The 19,402-nt window shown below is 51.1% G+C and overlaps 1 protein-coding gene across 7 annotated transcripts in view; it reads left to right on the top strand.

Annotated features, from left to right (window-relative positions):
• Positions 1 to 19,402, top strand: part of ARHGAP39 (Rho GTPase activating protein 39) — a 104,615-nt gene that overhangs the window by 60,076 nt on the left and 25,137 nt on the right. For all 7 annotated transcript variants that reach the window (XM_073893436.1, XM_073893437.1, XM_073893440.1 and 4 more), the window contains 2 exons: positions 11,215 to 11,649; positions 18,146 to 18,229. In XM_073893436.1, the coding sequence (XP_073749537.1) occupies positions 11,215 to 11,649; positions 18,146 to 18,229 (519 nt within the window). The remainder of the gene's footprint in view (positions 1 to 11,214; positions 11,650 to 18,145; positions 18,230 to 19,402) is intronic.

Below are 19,402 nucleotides of genomic sequence, written 5' to 3'. Positions count from 1 at the left end.
AAAGGATATTGTTCAGGAAACACAGCGGCCAATCAGACGACGGGGAGATGGCAGTTTAGGACAGATGTTCATGTGAAGGCTGAGGACAAGACAGTCTGTACTAGATGCCAACAGTCTAGAAAGGTGGAAGAGGCATGAGGTCCCTGCAGCGGCAGGCTTCGCAGCAGGAAGGCAGCATAGGGCAGGGGCAGCAGGGGTCCTTGAGGTGGGCACTGATGCTGGGAGGGCCAGAGGCCTGGAGGGGGCCCCAGGGACCCAGGCATGCAAGGAGCCAGCGGGGACGACCAGGGGCTGAGCACCAGTGGAGCCCTGGTACCTGCTCAGGCCATGGCCAACGCACATCAGAGCCCGAGGTCATTCCTGCTTCTGCTTCTCCAGGGGGCACCAGCTCTGGAGGATGTGCTCTGTCCTCGACACCAGCCACCCTGCAGGAAGTCTCTGCTCCTCTACACCCCACCCCCTGTCTCCCCTCTGCCTTCCCTGGGGAGCATCCCACTTTGCAGCCCCTACGCTGACCTGCTGGGCTCCCGGGAAGTGGCAGTCCTTTTTCTAAATGAGATATAATTCATGTAAAATTTACCCTTAAACAGTGTGCAGTCAGTGTTCTTAGTACATTCACAAGGTTGTGCAACTATCAGCACTGTCTGCATCTGGAACATTGCCCCCCCCCCCCCCCCAAAAAGGAACCCCGTTTCATCAGCAGCTGCCCCCACCCCCCGTCCCAGCCTAGCAACCACTAATCTACCATCTCTCTCTGGATTTTTCTGTTCCTGACACTTGACGTAAATGAAATCACACAATAGGTGGTCTTTTATGATTGGCTTCCTTTTCTCAGCTAATGTTTTCAAGGTTCATCCATGCTATAGCACATTTCAGGGCTTATTCCATTGTATACATGTACCACATGCATGTTGTTTATCCGTTCATCAGGTGACAGACGTTTGGGCTGTTTCCACTCTTTGTTGTGATTCATGCTTCTGTGAACATTGTGCACAGGTTTCTGTGTAGACATGTCTCTGTTTCTCTTGGGTCAGAGAAACGCTGGGAATTTCTGAAGAGCTGCCAGACTCTTTCCTAGAGTGGATTCCCACCAGCAGAGTATAAAGGTTGCAGTTTCTCCACATCCTCTCCAATACTTGCTATGTTTTGTTTTGTTTTTTAAGATTTTATTTTATTTAGGGCACCTGGGTGGCTCAGTTGGTTGAGCGGCTGCCTTTGGCTCAGGTCATGATCCTGGAGTCCCGGGATCGAGTCCCACATCGGGCTCCCTGCTCAGCAGGGAGTCTGCTTCTCCCTCTGACCCTCCTCCCTCTCGTGCTCTCTGTCTCTCATTCTCTCTCTCTCAAATAAATAAAATCTTAAAAAAAAAAAGATTTTGGGGCGCCTGGGTGGCTCAGTCGTTAAGCGTCTGCCTTTGGCTCAGGTCATGGTCCCAGGGTCCTGGGATCGAGCCCCGCATCGGGCTCCCTGCTCCACGGGAAGCCTGCTTCTCCCCCTCCACTCCCCCTGCTTGTGTTCCCTCTCTCGCTTTGTCTCTCTCTGTCAAATAAATAAATAAAATCTTTAAAAAAAAAGATTTTATTTTGTTTATCTGACAGAAGGAGAGAAGGGAACACAAACAGGGGGAGTGGGAGAGGGAGAAGCAGGCTTCCCGCGGAGCAGGGACCCCAGTGTGGGGCTCGATCCCAGGACCCTGGGATCATGACCTGAGCCGAAGGCAGACACTGAATGGCTGAGCCACGCAGGCGCCCACTTGCTGGTGTTTTAAAAAAAATTATCATAGCCATTCTAGTTGGTGTGGAGTGGAGTCTCATGGTTTGATTTGCATTTCCCTGATGACTGATGATGTTGAGCACCTTTTTATGTGCGTGTTGGTTCTTTGGAGAAATGCCTATTCAGATTTTTTGCCCATTTTTTAATTGAGTATTTGTCTTGTAAGAATTTTTTATATATTCTAGATACAAGTTCTTGATCAGATCCATGATTTGCAAATGTATTCTCCCATTCTGTGGTTGTCTTTTCACTTTCTTGATGGTATCATTTGTAGCACAAAAGTTTTTAATTTTCTAGGTTACTTATTTGAGAGAGAGAGCACACAAAGGCAGAGGGGGAGAGAGAAGCTGACTCCCCACTGACCAGGGAACCTGACGTGGGGCTCGATCCCAGGACCTCGAGATCATGACCTGAGCCGAAGGCAGACGCTTAACCGACTGAGCCACCCAGATGTCCCAAAAGTTTCTAATTTTTATCAAGTCCAGTTTATCTGTTTTTCTTTTGTTGCTCATGTTTTTAGTGTCAGGTCTAAGAATCCATGGCCAAATCCAGGGTCATGAAGATGTACCCCTATGTTTTCCTCTCAGTTTTATAGCTTTAGCTCTTACATTTAGGCCTTTGATCCATATTGAGTTAACTTTTGTATGTGGTGTGAGGTAAGGGTCGAGCTTCCTTCTTTCACATGTGGACTTGCAGTTGTCCCAGCCCCGTTTGCTGGAAAGATTCCCCTCTCCCCCAGTGAATGGGTCTGGTGCCCTTGTTACAAGAATCTGGAGGGCAGAGATGTGCCTGGTCACTCTTGTGTCCCTTTCATCTGGTAAATTGCCTGGCACATATTTGACACTCATTAAGTTCTTTCAGGAAATATTTCTTTGAATACATCATTGTCTGCAAGTGAACCTCTCCAAAAACTGGGGAAGGCTGGAAGGGCCCTTCATGTTGACTTTGGTGCAGGCCACACCCAGCACACCGAGGGGGCCTTGGGCCAGCCTGCTGCCCTCAGGTGTCTGCACAATCATCTTAGTCCAGATCTCATGCTCTTCTGCCTCTGCCACCAAGCAGCTCCTTTTCACTAATTCACCTCAGATACTGCTGCCGGTCTGTCACCTGCAGCGTCCCAGCCCCTCCTGGCAGCAAAACCCCACAGGGGCAGTTGGAACGGTTTCTCATCACATGCCTGGTGGCAGAGCATCCTTGCACTGTGCAGCCCCTCTGTCCGAGTGCTGGGCATAGACAGCACTAACCCCAGGGACGAGGTGCATTTTCTCCAGTCCACACCGAGTTCCCTCTCCCCAACCTGCCTGGAGAGGGTCTGGATGGGGGAGCTGACCACAGGCCCAGCCCAGCTCTGCTGTGTCTCCTCCTTGCTCTGTTCAGGGATCCACGTCCTGTTTGCATTCTCTGCCCCTTGGCTCCCCAAGGGTCTTGGTTCAAAGCTGCACCCCAGGGGTGACCAGAACATTCTTCTGAAAAAGCGGGGATTCTACCCACGCACACACAGGAGTGCGCCAAAAAGGGAACAGATGCTATTCTCTGTTTAGAAAGAATTAGAGCTATTAAATTCGCTTGAAAGTGCTTCTTTAGAGCTTAGAATGTTCAGTTCAGTGCTTTCTCAGCTTTTGTGCCAGAATAGTCCTTCCTTTGGGAGTGTCTGGACTTTGTTCTGGTCAAATCGAGCCCAGGGAGCCAGGATAGAAGAACGGCACAGCTGTGTGAGGAGCTGGGGTGCAGGGACTACACTCGGCCCTGCAGATGCCGCGCCGTGGGGCAGCTTCCTGTGGGGGCAAGGATGCCACACTTTATCCGGGCAGAGAGCACCAGCTCTGAGCACACGGTTGACCTTCCATTCCCACCTCCAGGAGCATCGCACCTACCTGGGGGTCTGTGCCCTGTCCCCTCTGGGCCTGCTCCTCTCCTGGCTTCTCAGGTCCCCCTTCCCAATTGTCTTGCTGTGTGTCAGCCCCCAGGGAACACCCACTTGACCTTGGGGCAGACTCCTGCCTGGCCTTCCAGAAGTCTCCATCCTTGTTCCCTATAGATCAGCTTGAGTGATATCATGTCAGCCCTGCCCAGAGCGGCCCTGTCCAGAGCTATTCTTGTGCCTTCTCTCTTCTCTCGAGCAAGACCCACAGCTGCCCTGGCCTCCAGGCCTCTGCCTCCAGGCACCTTCTTGGGGGTCCCCCTCTCTGTCCTTCACTTCCCTCTCTGCCTCGGGCAGAGAGAGCCTGTGGTCAGCCAGTCTGTCTTCGAAGCTTCCACAGGCCCCCTTTCCTATTCTGTGGCCCATGTGCATCAGTGATTGCCTGAGTATGGGGTGCCGTCCTTTGGCATCCCGGTATTTGCCAGGTGGGAGAGAACGGTCTCCATGTTAGGGGCTCTGTGGGCGGAGGTGCGAGTGGCTGGCTGGCCTATGAGGAGAGCCTGGCTAGATCAGGAAGCTGAGAGTGGGAGCTGTGAGTTTGCTGGGAGTGCATGCTGTTCCTGGGACGACTCAGGCTGGCGCGGGTTTCACAGGTAGAATTACCCAATTCACAGGCTTAGAACTTGCTCCGTCCTCAGGGAGGGGACTGGCCAGCTGGCAGCCAGCCGGGTGATCCAGGTAGGTAAAGGCAGTGGGGGCAGAGGTGAGGGGCTCCATGCTAGGTCAAGACATACCTCACGGCGGGAAGAGGGTCGCCCTGTGCATTTGCATCCGGGTGGGGAGCAGGGCCAGTGTGGTTCCACTTGGTGCCGTGGGGCAGTTGGAAAGCAGATTTCCATGTGAGCAGTGAGGCGATAGTCGTGGTGGATGGTCCTGGGAGGGGCAGCCCTGGAGATGAAGAGGGGACTCCTACCCCACCTTCTGCAGGCACTGGCCTTGCATGGTGGCTCATGATCAGAAGCTACATGGGACCTAAGAGGCCCCAGGGATGGCTGCACCCTGGGTACACTGCTGACAGGCCTGCTTCCTGTCCTCACACTTCTGCCTTGTCCCCAGGACACCCTGTCCTTCCTTCCACAGGATGACTGGCACGTGGTGGGTGGTGGCTGCGGGCAGCGACGAAGTCCCCGTGGCCTCCCCCAGGAGCAGCCCAGTTTGACTGCAGGTGGGGGGAGGTGGGAACGGTGCGGCTTGCAGAGGGAGTGGACGCAGTTGCCACATTATGGGCAGCCTCTCCCTGGGCCGGGTGCTCAAGGTGTCATGGTCGAGGGCTGAGGCTCAGGCAGTGACAGCTACAGAAGCAGTGATCCCCTGAAGGGGCTTTGGGTTCTGCAGGCCTGTGGCAGGGGGACTGGCCAGTCTTCTGTGGTGTGAAAAGGTGGGAGTGTGGCAGAGGGAGTGGGATGGGGTGAGGGGCGAATCGTGTGCTCATGGAGAGTCACAGGGGGAAGCTGCACATAAGGGGGAGCTCCACCCTCAGGGTTCTCTGTGAGGCTGTTTATGGCACATCCGTGGAGAAGAGGCAAGAGGGTGAGGTGAGGCCTGGAAGCATTCTGAGCATTTTGCCAGGTCCCATGGACAGTATGGTGAGGGCCGGGGTGAACCCTATAGAGCTTCGCACCATGGTGCCCACCCTCCCCGTTGTTGGGTTTCTTCCAGTAACACTTAGCAGTCCTATTGCAGGTACAGAGAGGGACCTCAAGAGAGTTGGACCTAGAGAATAAACACATAAGGAAATGGCATCAGGAGTGAGACCCGGCAGAGGGAGGCCCCTAAAAATGCCAACATTGGAATTATCTATGTTTAAAGAACCATGAGACGGGGCGCCTGGCTGGCTCCATCGGTGGAGCATGAGACTTCTGATCTCAGGGTTGTGAGTTCAAGCCTTACGTTGGGTGTAGAGATTACTTAAAAAAAAAAAATCTTGGGATGCCTGGGTGGCTCAGTTGGTTAAGCGTCTGCCTTTGGCTCAGGTCATGGTCCCAGGGTCCTGGGATGGAGTCCCACATCACGCTCCCTGCTCGGCAGGGAGCCTCTTTCTCCCTCTGCCTGCCACTCCCCCTGCTTATGCTCTCTCTTGTCTTGACAAATAAATAAAATCTTTAAAAAAAAAAAGTGTGAATTGTGGGGCGCCTGAGTGGCTCAGTCATTAAGCATCTGCCTTTGGCTCAGGTCATGATCCCGGGGTCCTGGGATCAAGCCCCACATGGGGCTCCCTGCTCAGCGGGAAGCCTGCTTCTCCCTCTCCCGCTCCCCCTGCTTGTGTTCCCTCTCTTGCTGTGTCTCTCTCTGTTATATAAATAAAATCTTAAACAAATAAAATATGAAATGTTTAAAAAAATAAAGTAAAATCTTAAAAAAAAAAAAAACTGTGAGAAGCTTGCACATGTGAACAGAGAATAGGAGACCCTGAAGAATGACAGTGGGAATTGGGGAAAGAACCAACAGGTTCAACACCGCTGAAGAGAGAATTAACAAAATGGAAAGAGGAACTGAAAAAGTGATCTGGTGTGCAGCAGGCAAGACGGAATGGGTACACACATGCTCCATGACGTGTGCAACGGTCCTTGTGTGGCATTCCAGAAGGAGGCAGGGGGCTTGGGAGGGTGTTGAAAAGGTAGAAGTGGAAATTTTTCCAGAATTGTTTAAAGATGCCCACCCTGAGATCCAGGAGTCCCCCAGATCCTTCATTTCAGTAATGAAAAGTGAACCCCCACCTGGGTGTATGTCCTAGAGAATCTGCAGAACACAGAAAAGGAGAATTATTTGTTCTCTTTATTGGCCAAATTGTTTGTATTTTCTACATAGGCAATTATATTACACACAAAAGATTAGAGGTATTTTCCTTATTTATTCACAGGTGAATCCATAGTAAGTTGTTAGAGTCAATAAGAAATAAGTCAGTAAGAAAATTCAGCAACATTACTTAAAAAAATAATATACTGGGGCACCTGGGGGGCTCAGTCGGTTAAGCGTCTGCCTTCGGCTCAGGTCATGATCTCGGTCCTGGGATCGAGTCCCACATTGGGCTCCTTGCTTGGCAGAGTCTGCTTCTCCCTCTCCCACTCCCCCTGCTTGTGCTCTCTCTTTTTTATTTTTAAATAAAATCTTTAAAAAAAAACTTAAAAAGTAATATACAAAATAAACTGTGTTTCTGTCCACCAGCAATAATCAAAAAATTATTTATAAAGTTAACAATGCAGAAAGTGAACACTATCAGGCGGGCGGAGATGAGGGGTCAGCAACATTGCTGTGCCCGGCTCAGGGGAGAGCAAGTCGGGGTCCTCTGGACAGTTGGTGTGCACTCCTGGGATGCAGCGTCCCACCTCTGCAGGCTTCTGCACCCCCTGCCAGGGCTCATGGATAAGGATGTGCACAGCGGGGTTGTGAGAAATAGTTCCAGATGGCAAACAACCCACATGTCCATCAGCAGTAGAACTGATCAAGAACATGTGACCGGGGGCCTGGATGGCTCCATCACTGGAGCATGAAACTCTTGATCTTGGGGTCGAGTTTGAGCCCCATGTTGGGTGTATAGATTACATACATACATACACACACAAGCTAAAAATAAAGCAAAATGAAACACCATGTAAAGGCTTCACCCAGGCAGTGCGGTGGGCTGGGAGCTCGAGTGGGCAGCAGCTGGGCAGACAGCATCAGAGGGTTTCAGTTGCAAGTGAAAGAAATAAAATGCACAAAAAAATTAGTTTTATTGGGGGACTATATGATTAAAAAATAGACACACCTAAATTAGTTTGTTTAGGGTTATCTTCAAAGATGGTAGAACTATAAAGGCAAGGAGGCAGTCTAACGCTTAGGACAGTGGTGTCTTCAGGGTGAACAGAGGTGTGTGGTGGGTGTGTCTCCGACACGGCCTTGTTTTATTTCTTGGTGAGCGATGGCTACACCAGTGTTAAATCATAACTGCTCATTAAACTTATTTCTGTATTCTATACATTTCTCTGTATACATTATAGGTCATGGTTTTATTTTTAAAAAGAGTAAACATACCATTTACAGTAGTGTGTGTGTATGAAGCCTGGGAATAAATCTGACAGAAGATGTACATAGCCTTTAAAGAAGACCTAGCTGAGTGGGTACACCATGGTTTGGGTGGAGCACGTGTCTGAGCCCCCTGGGTGGGCCAGCAGAGTTTGTGGGAAGAGCAAGGGCCGGGAGTAGTCCAGACAGGCCTGAGGAGGAAGCCGAGCGGGGACTTTGGAAATGCACATTGCTCGCAGCTGTCATGGTGAGGACGACAGAGCGCTGGTCAGGTTCACACTGACCCACAGAGCTGGTGGCATGCTCGGACACGGGGCTGTCGTGGAGAGAAGGGTGCTGTGTGCTGACCGTCCCGAGAGGCCCAGTTATCTGCGTGGGGAAAATGAAATGTCACACAGTCGGCAAAAGGCCAAATACAGAAACGACTTCGATAGGAGGCAAAGCTATAAAACTCTGACAGTCGATTTCAGAGAGAAGAGTTTTGACCTAGAAGTAGGGAAGATTTCTTAAACCAGGTAAAAGAGGAGAAATCAGGGAAGAAAAGATATATGAATTCAACTACATTAAAATCAAGAGTTTCCACCAAAAAAGCAAAAGGCACCATGGAGTGAAAATACATTGTAAAAACTTAGAAAACAGAGAAAGTGGGAAGGAGAAAAGGTTTTGTCCTCCTGCCACCACAGTGGCTGCTGCTGACAGATGAACACACACAGAGGGAATGGCGGGTCGTCAGTGGGAGAGTCTGGTGAGACGTCAGATGGATGCATAAAGCGTCTCCCCACGAGGCCTGTCCTCACCACAAGGAGAGAGGGCAGCAGTTCATAGTGGGGGTGCTGCCATGGCCATGGCTACACGCTCCTGCCAGGCTCGAGCACAGCTTCCTGACCAAAATCCCTGCATGTGTTCTGTGGGGGCAGGAACGTAGGGAGTCCGGAAGGCCATTGCCTTACGTCTTGTAAGTCGGAAATTGTTTCTGTTCTGGGCGGACTGTGCATGTTGGTATTTGGAGGCCCGTGTCCCCCATGTTGTGCATGTTGGCGGTATTGGGAGGCGAGGCCTTTGGGGGGGACTAGGTCTTGAAGGTGGCAGCCCCATGATGGGATTCGTGCCCTGAGAGGGTATGCTGCCCCCTCTGCTGTGTGAGGGCACAGTGAGGAGTGAGCACAGTGAGCACACATCTGCAGTCGGAAAGGTTCTCACCAGAGCCCGGCGTGCTGGCACCTTGAACTCCTGCATCTAGCTTCCAGACTGCAAACAAGAATTGTCTGTTGTTTGTAAACTGCCCAGTCTGCCGTGTTTTGTTAGAGCAGCTTCAATGGCCTAAGACAGTTTGAAAACAAAATGTTAAAAATTTGAAGGTGCAAGGGGGTGATCTGTAGTATCCAGTGGCCCAGTTCCATTAAAGACTGGAAAGTGCAGTTGCAGAGGCCCCTGCTGGTCTCCCTCGGAGAGGTGGGGTGTATGGTCTGTGGGCCAGGCAGGTGGGGAGGGCAGTGGTGGAGGGGAAGGGCGTTGCCCTTTGCTGGGTCCTGGGGGGTGTGGGATGGGACTCACCCTGCAGTCTGCCGGCTTCCTCCTTCCCTGGAGTAGCAGCCTACGGTAGAGCCCCCCTTGCTCTGGATGCTGCTCTGCTCGTGGTCCTAGGACACCTGGCTTCCTCCCAACCCCCTGACCCCGACCTCCCCAGCACCACCTGACACCCGTGGGACGGCTCTGCCAGCATTCAGTTGGCTGCTCTTTATCCATGTGTCAAACAGAACGGCCCACACTGTGGCCTCACCACCTTCCCTGCCTGCCCCTGGGTCCTCTTGGCTTCTCAGGCGAAGTCGGGTCGGGAGGGATGTCTGCTCACTCCTCCCCAGCCTTTCTCTCACAAACCCTGCTGCTCAAGACTTTGCCTGCACTGTGTGGCCCTTCTCAGGGTCTGTGGAGCCCCACGGGCTGGTCATGCATCTGGTCCTGAGTGCTCCCTTCTCTCTCTGTGTCCCCCCATCCCCTGTGCTCTCTGCCCCCACAGCGGCACCCCATCCCCCAGAGCAGCCTTCCCCGCAGACTGGCTCCACTTCTCCCTGGCCTCACTGTGCTGTGCTGGGTGCCCACGCCCCGGCACTGGCTGAGACAGGGAGCCAGGACTCACCTGGCCCTCCCCACGGGCTTCTGGAAGCATCTGCTGATCCCAAAGGAGGCCCCAGAGCCTCTGAGCTGCTGGGAGTGAACAGTGAGTGGGCTGGTCCTTCTTCCAGCATGGGGCATCTGGCCTTGAGTAGGTCTGGTCTCAGAGGGCAGGGCTGTGGTGCTGAGGAGCATGCCCATTGCGAGGTTCCAGAACAGCAGAAGGACCTACAGACACACCAGTCTGTGGCATTTAAAGGGTTGTTATTTGTGTGGAAACTTGGACCCAGAATAAAAATATGCCAGATGTCATCCAGACACACCCTGATATCGACATACCGACATTAAAATTGCCTTGTTCTGAATAGCTTTAGTTTTCATTAAAAAACTTAGTGGGATGGGGGTGCCTGGGTGACTTGGTTGGGCATTGGGTCGTGGTCTTAGGGTCGTGAGATCGAGCCCCGCATTGGGTTCCACACTCAGCGGGGAGCCTGCTTGGGAGTCTCCCTCGCCTTCTGTCCCTCCCATCCGCTCATGCTCTTTCTGTATCTCTCTCTAAAATAAATGAATAGGGCACCCGGGTGGCTCAGTTGTTAAGCGTCTGCTTTCGGCTCAGGTCATGATCCCAGGGTCCTGGGATCGAGCCCTGCATCGGGCTCCCTGCTCCGCGGGAAGCCTGCTTCTCCCTCTCCCACTCCCCCTGCTTGTGTTCCCTCTCTCGCTGTCTCTGTCTTTCTATGTCAATTAAATAAATAAATAAAATGAATAAAATCTTTTAAAAAAACAAAAAACTTAGTGTGATGGAAGCTGTGTCCTTGAGGTGGGGACACTCTGGGAGCCCCAGGGAGGAAATGGCTCCAGAGCACCAAGTCACATCCCAGCTGAGCTGGAAGCCCCTTCTCAGTGGGCCCAGTGTAAAGATGGTGGCATCCATTCCTGCTGCAGATGGACGGGCGGTGGTGGCCCATGGTGGCCAGGCCGACTGAGAGTAGCCAGGGCATCCTGCAGGACGCAGCCAGGCTGTGTCCAGGTTCCTCTGAGGACAGGGAGCTAGAGCCTGTAGAGCCCAGTGGAGAGATGCTTGGCCCAAGTCTCCCTAAAGAGCTCCTGGGCAGTAATGAGCATGGGGAAGATCAGGGATGGGACTTCAGTTTGGCTTGGTTTTATTGTGTAAGTGACAGGATTTCTTGCCTTTGGAGCTGGCAGATGTGGGAAAGGGTCTGCTGTTGTAGGTGGGTCTACAAACCCCGCCCTCCACAAGCAGGTGGCCTGCACAGCAGCTGAGGGACAAAGGGCACACCACTTGATGGGCAGGACACATCGTTCTGGGCCAGGCTGCAGGAGCCCCTTGTTCCCGGAGGCCAGCACCCGACCCTGCTAACTCTTCTCTTGCTGTTTCTCAGGCTGGAGTGGGTGGAGATCATCGAGCCGCGCACCCGTGAGCGTATGTATGCCAACCTGGTCACGGGCGAGTGCGTGTGGGACCCTCCTGCCGGCGTCCGCATCAAGCGCACCAGCGAGAACCAGTGGTGGGAGCTGTTTGACCCCAACACATCCCGCTTCTATTATTACAATGCCAGCACCCAGCGCACCGTGTGGCACCGGCCGCAGGACTGCGACATCATCCCACTGGCGAAGCTGCAGACCCTGAAGCAGAACACTGAGTCACCCCGCGCCTCAGCGGAGAACAGCCCTGGGAGGGGCAGTGGCGTCAGCCGCGAGGGCAGCACCAGCTCCTCCCTGGAGCCTGAGCCGGATGCCAGCGAGAAGGCGCAGGAGCCTTCGGGGAGGACTAGCCGGCAGGCCACTTTTGGGGCTCTGAAGGACGAGAGCGGCAGGTGAGGCAGGCGGGCGGACTCGGGTGCGCTGGGTGGGGCCCGAACCTCATACCAGCGGTTGCTTCCCACCTTTGCCCGCAGATGCTCTCGTTGCCATTTGGCAGGAGCCTCTGTTGGTGATGAGAGGGGCCCAATCTGTCCCTATGGAGGTTTTCTGGCTTATGACTGTGAAATTGTTTGGTTCTGTCCACTATGGGAAGCGTGAATGTGGTGTTAGGACCCACCAGAGGCACACCCCCAAAAGTGCCCTGTACCTCAGGTGCCGCACACCCCAGTGCCCACACCTGGCAGGCACAGATGCAGGGCCCAGCACTCAGGGAGCCAAGTCTAGCAGGAATGGCTGGTCAGGAAGGTGCTGGGACGGTATGCCCTGGGGACAGGCGATGACAAGAAGCTGGGGAGGGTGGAGGGACATGACCATTGGCCTCGGAGGCCAGGCAGGGGCAGGGTGGTAGGGATGGGGTGCGTGGGGCCAGGGGTGGGGCAGGCTGGATTTCACTCAGGGATGGTGGAAACCACAAAGTGATCAAACCTGCTTTGTGCTGAGGGTCCATTTTGCTCCTATGAAAGGGATGTCCAAGGGGCCTGGGATGGAAACGGGTGGCTGGCAGCCATCTGTGGGAGCTGGAAATGCTCTTCTATGTGGCGCAGTTGGGTGGGCGTGCGGGCAGATTTGCGGTGCTGTGGGGGGCTGGGCAGCTGGCTGTGGCGCTCCTAAAGGGGACGGGGAAGATGAGGCACATACAGGGGTCAGATCAGTGTGCATGCTGGTGCTGGGGAGGCAGAAATTTCCTTCTCTCCTCCCAGGAATCTTCCAGCTGGGTTCGGAATTAAATCGTCATAAGGCAGATTAACAGGAGGGAAAAAGCAGTTTTGTTTCATGCACAGAGGTCCAATAATGAAATCGAGACCCCAAGAAACGGCCAAGGCAGGTAGTTTTTATATTTTTTAGACAAAGACACAGTAAATTTGTGAGGAATTGACAGGATAAAACAGACGTTTGGGAGCTTTACTTAGAGAGGAATTCTAAGCAGAGTCTGGACTGAGGTAACGTTGACAAGGTCTGTTTCTCCAGCTCTCTCAGCAAGGAAGCTCCTACCGCTGGTGAGAATGGTACCTTTTTACTTCTTCCTACAGGGACGGTGTTTTCCCCATGGAAGGGTTACTTCAGCTTTCAGGGGACAGAGCGAAGTCTGATGACCTTGCACCAGTGCATTCCCAAGTGGCTTCCATGCAAAATAATCAGTTTGCCATAGTGGCACATTTTGGGGTGGCCTGCCCTGGACCCCTACATTGGACACACACCAGAGGTCAGAGGCCAAAGAGGTGGTGGCTGGGCAGGCCTGAGGAGACTCGGGGACTTTTGGGCGTTGCCCCCAGAAAGTGGCGCTGCCCCTGGTGAGGTTGGGGAGCCCCAGGGGTGAGCACCCAGGAGAAAGCAAATGGTGTGTGGGCTCTGCCTCTGGCTTCCTGTGGGGCCCACGCTGTGCTGCTGCCAAGAGGCCCTCCCGGCACTCCCTCTGTCCATCAGCTTCGACAGCCTCTGGGCTCATCACATAAGAGTCTCCGTTTTATTGGATTGTGATGATTTTGAATTCTTTATCCTATTGGTTGCTGACTCACCTCTGTAATTAGGTGGAGAGATTGGATTCTTTTTAGGGTTCTGTTGGCAGATGTGTCTGTCACCCCGACTCTCGGGCTACCCTTCTCTGCCCTGTGCCATGCTGCCCGGGGGTGGGAGTGTCCTCTTTGGGTGCCTCAGATATTCTGTGGGGTGGTGGGGGTTACTGCATCAGTTTGGGGTCAGGATTTCCACAAGAAGCCCTGTTTGGATTTGGATTAGAATTGTACTGAGTTTGTGGATCAGTTTGGAGGAAATGGATGTCTTTGTTATATTGTCTTCTCCCACGTAAAGATGGTGTCTGTTAACCCTTCTCTCCATGAAGAACTTGCTTATTTTTTAAGGTTTATTTCCAGGTGCTTTATCTATTTTATATCTCTTTTTAAAGTTCTGTCTTCTTTTTTTTTTTTAAGATTTTATTTATTTATTTGACAGAGAGACACAGCGAGAGAGGGAACACAAGCAGGGGGAGTGGGAGAGGGAGAAGTAGGCTTCCCGCCGAGCAGGGAGCCCGATGTGGGGCTCGATCCCAGGACCCTGGGGTCATGACCTGAGCTGAAGGCAGCTGCTCAACGACTGAGCCACCCAGGCGTCCTGAGTGTGTTTCTTATAAATAATGTATAGCTGTTGGGTTTACTTGTCACCAATTCTGAACACCTGTCTTTGGTTTGGTAGGATGATTGCCATTCTGTTTCCTTAGACCACTGACACAGCAAAGGGTTTAGTTTGTCATCTTTGTGTCCTTTGAAGTACATGCTCTTCACTGCCGCCCTCTCCTTTGATTGTCCCCACGCCACTTCCCCTCCCCCCCGTGCACCTGGCATGTGTCTTGCGGTTCACGTGTGCTCTCGTGATGCGTGGGCCCTAGGTTGGGTGCCTTCTTCGGGGGTTGCTGCTCTTCCAACTGTGGGATGGCCCTACAGCTCCAAGTTGGGCACTACACCTGCACCTGCAGGGGTGGTCCTGGGGTCTGTGCTACGTGGCTGCCAGAGGATCCCAGCACTGGGCTTGGGGGGGGGCGGGGTCTCACTGGAGCATTCATTTTCTTTTCTGTTTTTTAAAGATTTTATTTATTTATTTGAGAGAGTGAGAGTGAGAGAGAGAGAGAGCACAAGAGGGGGGAGGGTCAGAGGGAGGAGCAGACTCCCTGCTGAGCAGGGAGCCCGATGCGGGACTCGATCCCGGGACTCCAGGATCATGACCTGAGCCGAAGGCAGTCGCCCAACCAACTGAGCCACCCAGGCGCCCTGGCGCATTCATTTTCATTTCTTCTTTGCCACTGATTCTTATTCTCTCTTCATGAGCTTATTTGCCATTTGAGTCTTTTCTTACTATTTGTTGCTTATATTTTTTTACTCATTTTTCCACTGGAGTTGCTGTGTTAGTTTGCAGGAGTTCCTTGTATCTTCCTAATATCAATTCCTCATTGCTTTTAGTAGATGTTATGAGTATTCTGTCTTCTGTCATCTGACTGCTAACTGGTCCCTTTGTCCTTGATTTTGATGCAACCACGTTTATCAGTCTTTTGTCCACATGGTTTATGCTTTTAATGTTTTCTTTACAAAGTTCTTCCTTGGCCTAAATCCAAAGATATTCCCTTACATGTCTTGCATTCACCTTACAGTTTTATTTTTACCCTGAGGCCTGAATCTGTCTGGAGCTACTTTCTCAGGGGGCTAGGACGGATTCACTTTTCATCTCCTAAACTGCCCACCTCTGCCCTAGGCCACACTGGTGCCTGTGTATCTGCTTGCGTTAGCACCCCGACCCCTGGAAGCCCCCTTCTTCTCTTGGTCTTTAAGACTGTCTTCACTGGTTGTGTGCCTTCCTTTCATCATGGAAATGCTACAGAAGATCCAAGCGGCATTTTCATTGGATCCATTGACTTGCATTTTGAGGCGTGCTCACCCTCTGTCAGGTAGCTTGTCCCCTATGAGTGCAGGGCCACTCGAGAGGTCTGCAGTCATAGTTCCCAGCCGTCTATGTTCCTTGTTGCTGAGTGACTATAAGTCACACACACCCACAAACGTTTTAAGTACAACCACTGAAGAAAAATCCCACAGAACAATAACACATACAACTTTCTGACCAGAAGAAGGAAAATAAAACCAAACCTACTTAATCTAGTAAAAGGCAAAAGCAAAGAGAAAGGCAGTCCAATGTTTCTCCGTAATAATAGCAGCCAAACACGAGGTGACACAAATTAGGAACTATTCACTCAGCAACAGGGAACATCAACAACTCGAAATATGCCCTTTGTCATCAAAAAGGGACATAATCCCCTTCATGCACCCAGCATGGACTGGGTGCTTCAATGGGGTGGCAGCAGTCTGGAGGAGAGATGACGGCCCTAGGCACTGGTGGCTGGAGTTGGATATAGAGAGGGAGGTGTCAGGGCCTCTGAGGACCCAGGGGACTGTGATAGCATAGAATTCAAAAGGAGTGTCTCCAGGAGGTGAAGGTGGCAATCTGGTGGTGGAAAAACTCTGTTGGTTTTGGCTTTGAAGAAAAAACTGTGTACCAGCCTGGCCTGGGTACACGTGACAAAGCCACTGTGAGCACAGGGAATGTATGGGGATGTGGCTGCAACATCAGCCAGGTGCTTCCAGATCTGCAGGACCTCTGTCATCTTTTGGTGGCCAGCCAGGAGGAGGAGGGATGCACCAACCGATGTAGATGTGCATATAGGTATCATACAGATGTGATTGCATAATACATCATTTTTCATGTTTCTAGCTGTTCTGTAGCATGATTATGTGTTAGAGAACACTGACCACCAGCCAGTGTTTAACATTAGCCATTCATTTATTCAACTTTTAAAATAACATTTTTATTAGAGAAGGAATACACATTAGTTGTACTTTGTAGTACATACAGTTACATAGAAGGAAAATTTTAAAACCCACTAAATGCTCTCTCTCAGTTTTCTGGTATTTACCTTTGCAGTTTTGAAAATACTACAGCAGGGGCACCTGGGTGGCTCAGTAGGTCGAGCATCTGCCTTCAGCTCAGGTCATGATCCCAGAGTCCTGGGATCAAGTCCCACATCGGGCTCCCTGCTCAGGGGGGAGTCTGCTTCTCCCTCTACCCCTCCCCCTGCTCAAGCTCTCCCTCCTTCCCTCTCTCTCTCTCTCAAATAAATAAATAAATAAATAAATAAATAAATACTACAACAGTATTTCCAGAAGCATTCTGTTTCTCTGTATGAACAATGCTGAGTGAATATGAGCTCCCATTGCTAGACACGTGAGTTGTTTCCAGTGTACTTGCTAAGTATCGAATAGTAAAAATTATCTCTCCCATTATAATTTCTGAACTTTTTCTTAGTTATTCTTACATGTTTATTTTTTTGGGTTAACCTTCCAAACACTCTAAGTTCTAAAAACATTCCTTCCGATTGGAAATATTAGAATCACATTAAGTGTATTAACCAATTTTGAAGTTATATCTTCACAATTATTGAGTTCTCCTATCCGAGGAACCTTGTATGTGTTCAGATTCCTCTATATACCTTAGTAAAAATTTATAGTTTTATTCATACTGATCTAACATACTCCTTTTTAACTTATGCCTGAACTTTTATGATATTTCCATGGTTGTTATTGCTGTGATTAAGGTGAACTTCATTTCTGCTAATACACAGAACAAGTTTCTGCTAATACACAGAAGAGTTGTTGGTCTCCTCTGTCACACAGGTGATACCACATTACAAGTCTCCCTAATACCTTTAGTAGTAGTTGTTCTGTTGATTCCTTTACTTTTTATAGGTTCACAACTAATGACAGTTTTATCTCTTTCAAATATTTAAATCTCTTCCCTTTTTTTTCCTTGTCTTATTGCATTGACTAGCATTTCCAAAAGTATGACATACTGGTGGTGAGAGTATGTGTTCTCATTCTGACTTTAATGAGTATGCTTTCAGCCTTTTACTACTAAATATTATGAAGGCCTTGAGTTTAATATAGGTATTCTTGTTCAAGTTAAGTAAATTTTCTTTTATTTCTGGATTACTGAGAGTTTTTAAATCATAAATAGACATTAATGGGATGTCTGAGTGGCTCAGTCAGTTAAGCGACTGCCTTCGGCTCAGGTAATGATCCCCGGGTCCTGGGATCAAGTCCCACATTGGGCTCCTTGCTCAGCGGGGAGCCTGCTTCTCCCTCTCCCTCTGCTGCTCCCTCTGCTTGTGCTCTCTTTCTCTGACAAATAAATAAATAAAATCTTTAAAAATAATAAATAGACATTATTTGATCACATCTTTGAACATCTGCCAAGATAATCACCCGCTAATTTATTTCCCAGATACTGAGTGCCTGTTGTGCTCCACACCCACACTCTTAAGAAGCTTATCATCCCTGGGACTCCTGGGTGGCTCAGTCGTTAAGTGTCTGCCTTCAGCTCAGGTCGTGATCCCAGGGTCCTGGGATCGAGCCTCACATTGGGCTCCCTGCTGAGCGGGGAGCCTGCTTCTCCCTCTCCCTCTGCTGCTGCTCCCCCTACTTGTGCTCACTCTCTTTCTGTCAATAAAATAAATAATTTTTTTAAAAAGCTTCTCATCCCCATGAGAGTGTTTCTTTCTTTCTTTTTTTTTTTTTTTTAAGACTTATTTATTTGAAAGGGAAAGAGAACAGGGGGAGGGGCAGAGGGAGAGGGAGAGCCTCAAGCCGACTCCCTGCTAGCGTGGAGCCTGACACGGGGCTTGATCCCACGACCCTGGAATCATGACCTGAGCCGAAGGCAGACGCTTAACCAACTGAGCCACCCAGGTGCCCCAACACTTACATTCTTAAAAGTGAAAGGTTTATTTTTAATGTACCATATTTTTAAATCACTGCACTTATGCTCATGTCTTTTTTTCATTTTGCTCTGTTCCAGTTCTTCACCACCAGGAGTGTTCCTTGAGAAGGACTATGAGATTTACCGGGATTATAATGTGGATGGCCAACTTCTTCACTACAGGTAGAACCCACTGGCTCACACTTGGTCCTGTCTCCTGACCTGAGGGTAGTTTTCCTGGCAGCTCTTGGGTGAGCTGGAGAAGAATCTGGCTCAACAAGAAGCAACTAGCTGGATGTATACAGCATGAGGGGTCCTGTACTGGCCAGAGGAACATGATGAGAGGCTGTGGGGCCACCAGCACCTGGGCAGAGGCCTTTTGGAGTGGCCCCCAGGTTCATGTGGCAGCTTTCAGGAAGCTGGAAGAAGCTTGTCACTGCCCAGTTTGGGGAGCCATGGAGCCCATTGCTCCTAACAGAGGAGTGAGTCCTTGGGGGATCCTCAGCATGTATTCTCCCCTGGAGCTCCAGGCCATGCATCAGAGTGCTTCCCAGGTGAAGTTGGGAAGATTGATGTTCATCATAAGGAAGGAAGTGGACATTGGCTTCTCTTGGTCCTGGGTTGGCCTTGCAGGGTATTGCAAGGTTCCAGAGGTGACCCTTGGGACCCCAGGGCACAGCATCTGTCAGACTGGGCGGGGGCCATCCTCAGCCAACTCATAGGTCCAGGTGGGGTGCTGTGCCTCTGGGTGGCCTAGGTGCCCTCAACAAGATACCAGTGTTGGGAAGGAATTTGAAGACCTGAGGAGCGGGCCTTTGGTGGTTTGCTCGGACAGTTTAAAGATCGATCTTGGAAGGGCTAACCCGGTTTGTTGATATGGAGTGAATCTGAGGCTACCTGGGTCCGCCAGTGTGGGTGTGTGACCATGGGTGTGTTTTGTAGCCTCCCTGTTCTTCCATGTCCTCCTCAGTAAAGCGGGATGCAGAGGGCTGACTGGGTGGGCCCTCAGTGCACCTGCTGCAGGTGAGGGTAGGTCAGGGCAGGCCCTCAGACTTGGTGTTTCCTGTAGGATGCACGTGCCCACCTGGTCTTTGGTGGCCTGTTGCAGCCCTGGTCCTGCTGTCCTGTGTGTCATCTGAGCTGGTTATGAGAACGACACGTAGTTTTAGGAACGAAGGCACTCACCCAGCCAGGGCAGGAAGAACGGGAAGATAAAGTGTAGGGAAGAGACTCTGCCCACCACAGTGTGAGCAGGGTCTGTGAGGGGGAGGGGAGCAGGAAGGAGCTTGTCCAGGGACAGACTAGGGAAGAGACTGCCCCACCACAGTGTGAGCAGGGTCTGTGAGGAGGAGGGGA

Source organism: Callorhinus ursinus, unplaced genomic scaffold (genome assembly GCF_003265705.2).
Source record: "Callorhinus ursinus isolate GAN/ISIS: 27379988/994484 unplaced genomic scaffold, GSC_fseal_2.0 scaffold5, whole genome shotgun sequence".
NCBI lineage: Eukaryota > Metazoa > Chordata > Mammalia > Carnivora > Otariidae > Callorhinus > Callorhinus ursinus.
Note: the sequence above shows the minus strand (reverse complement) of the source record. Positions and strands in the feature narration are given on the sequence as shown.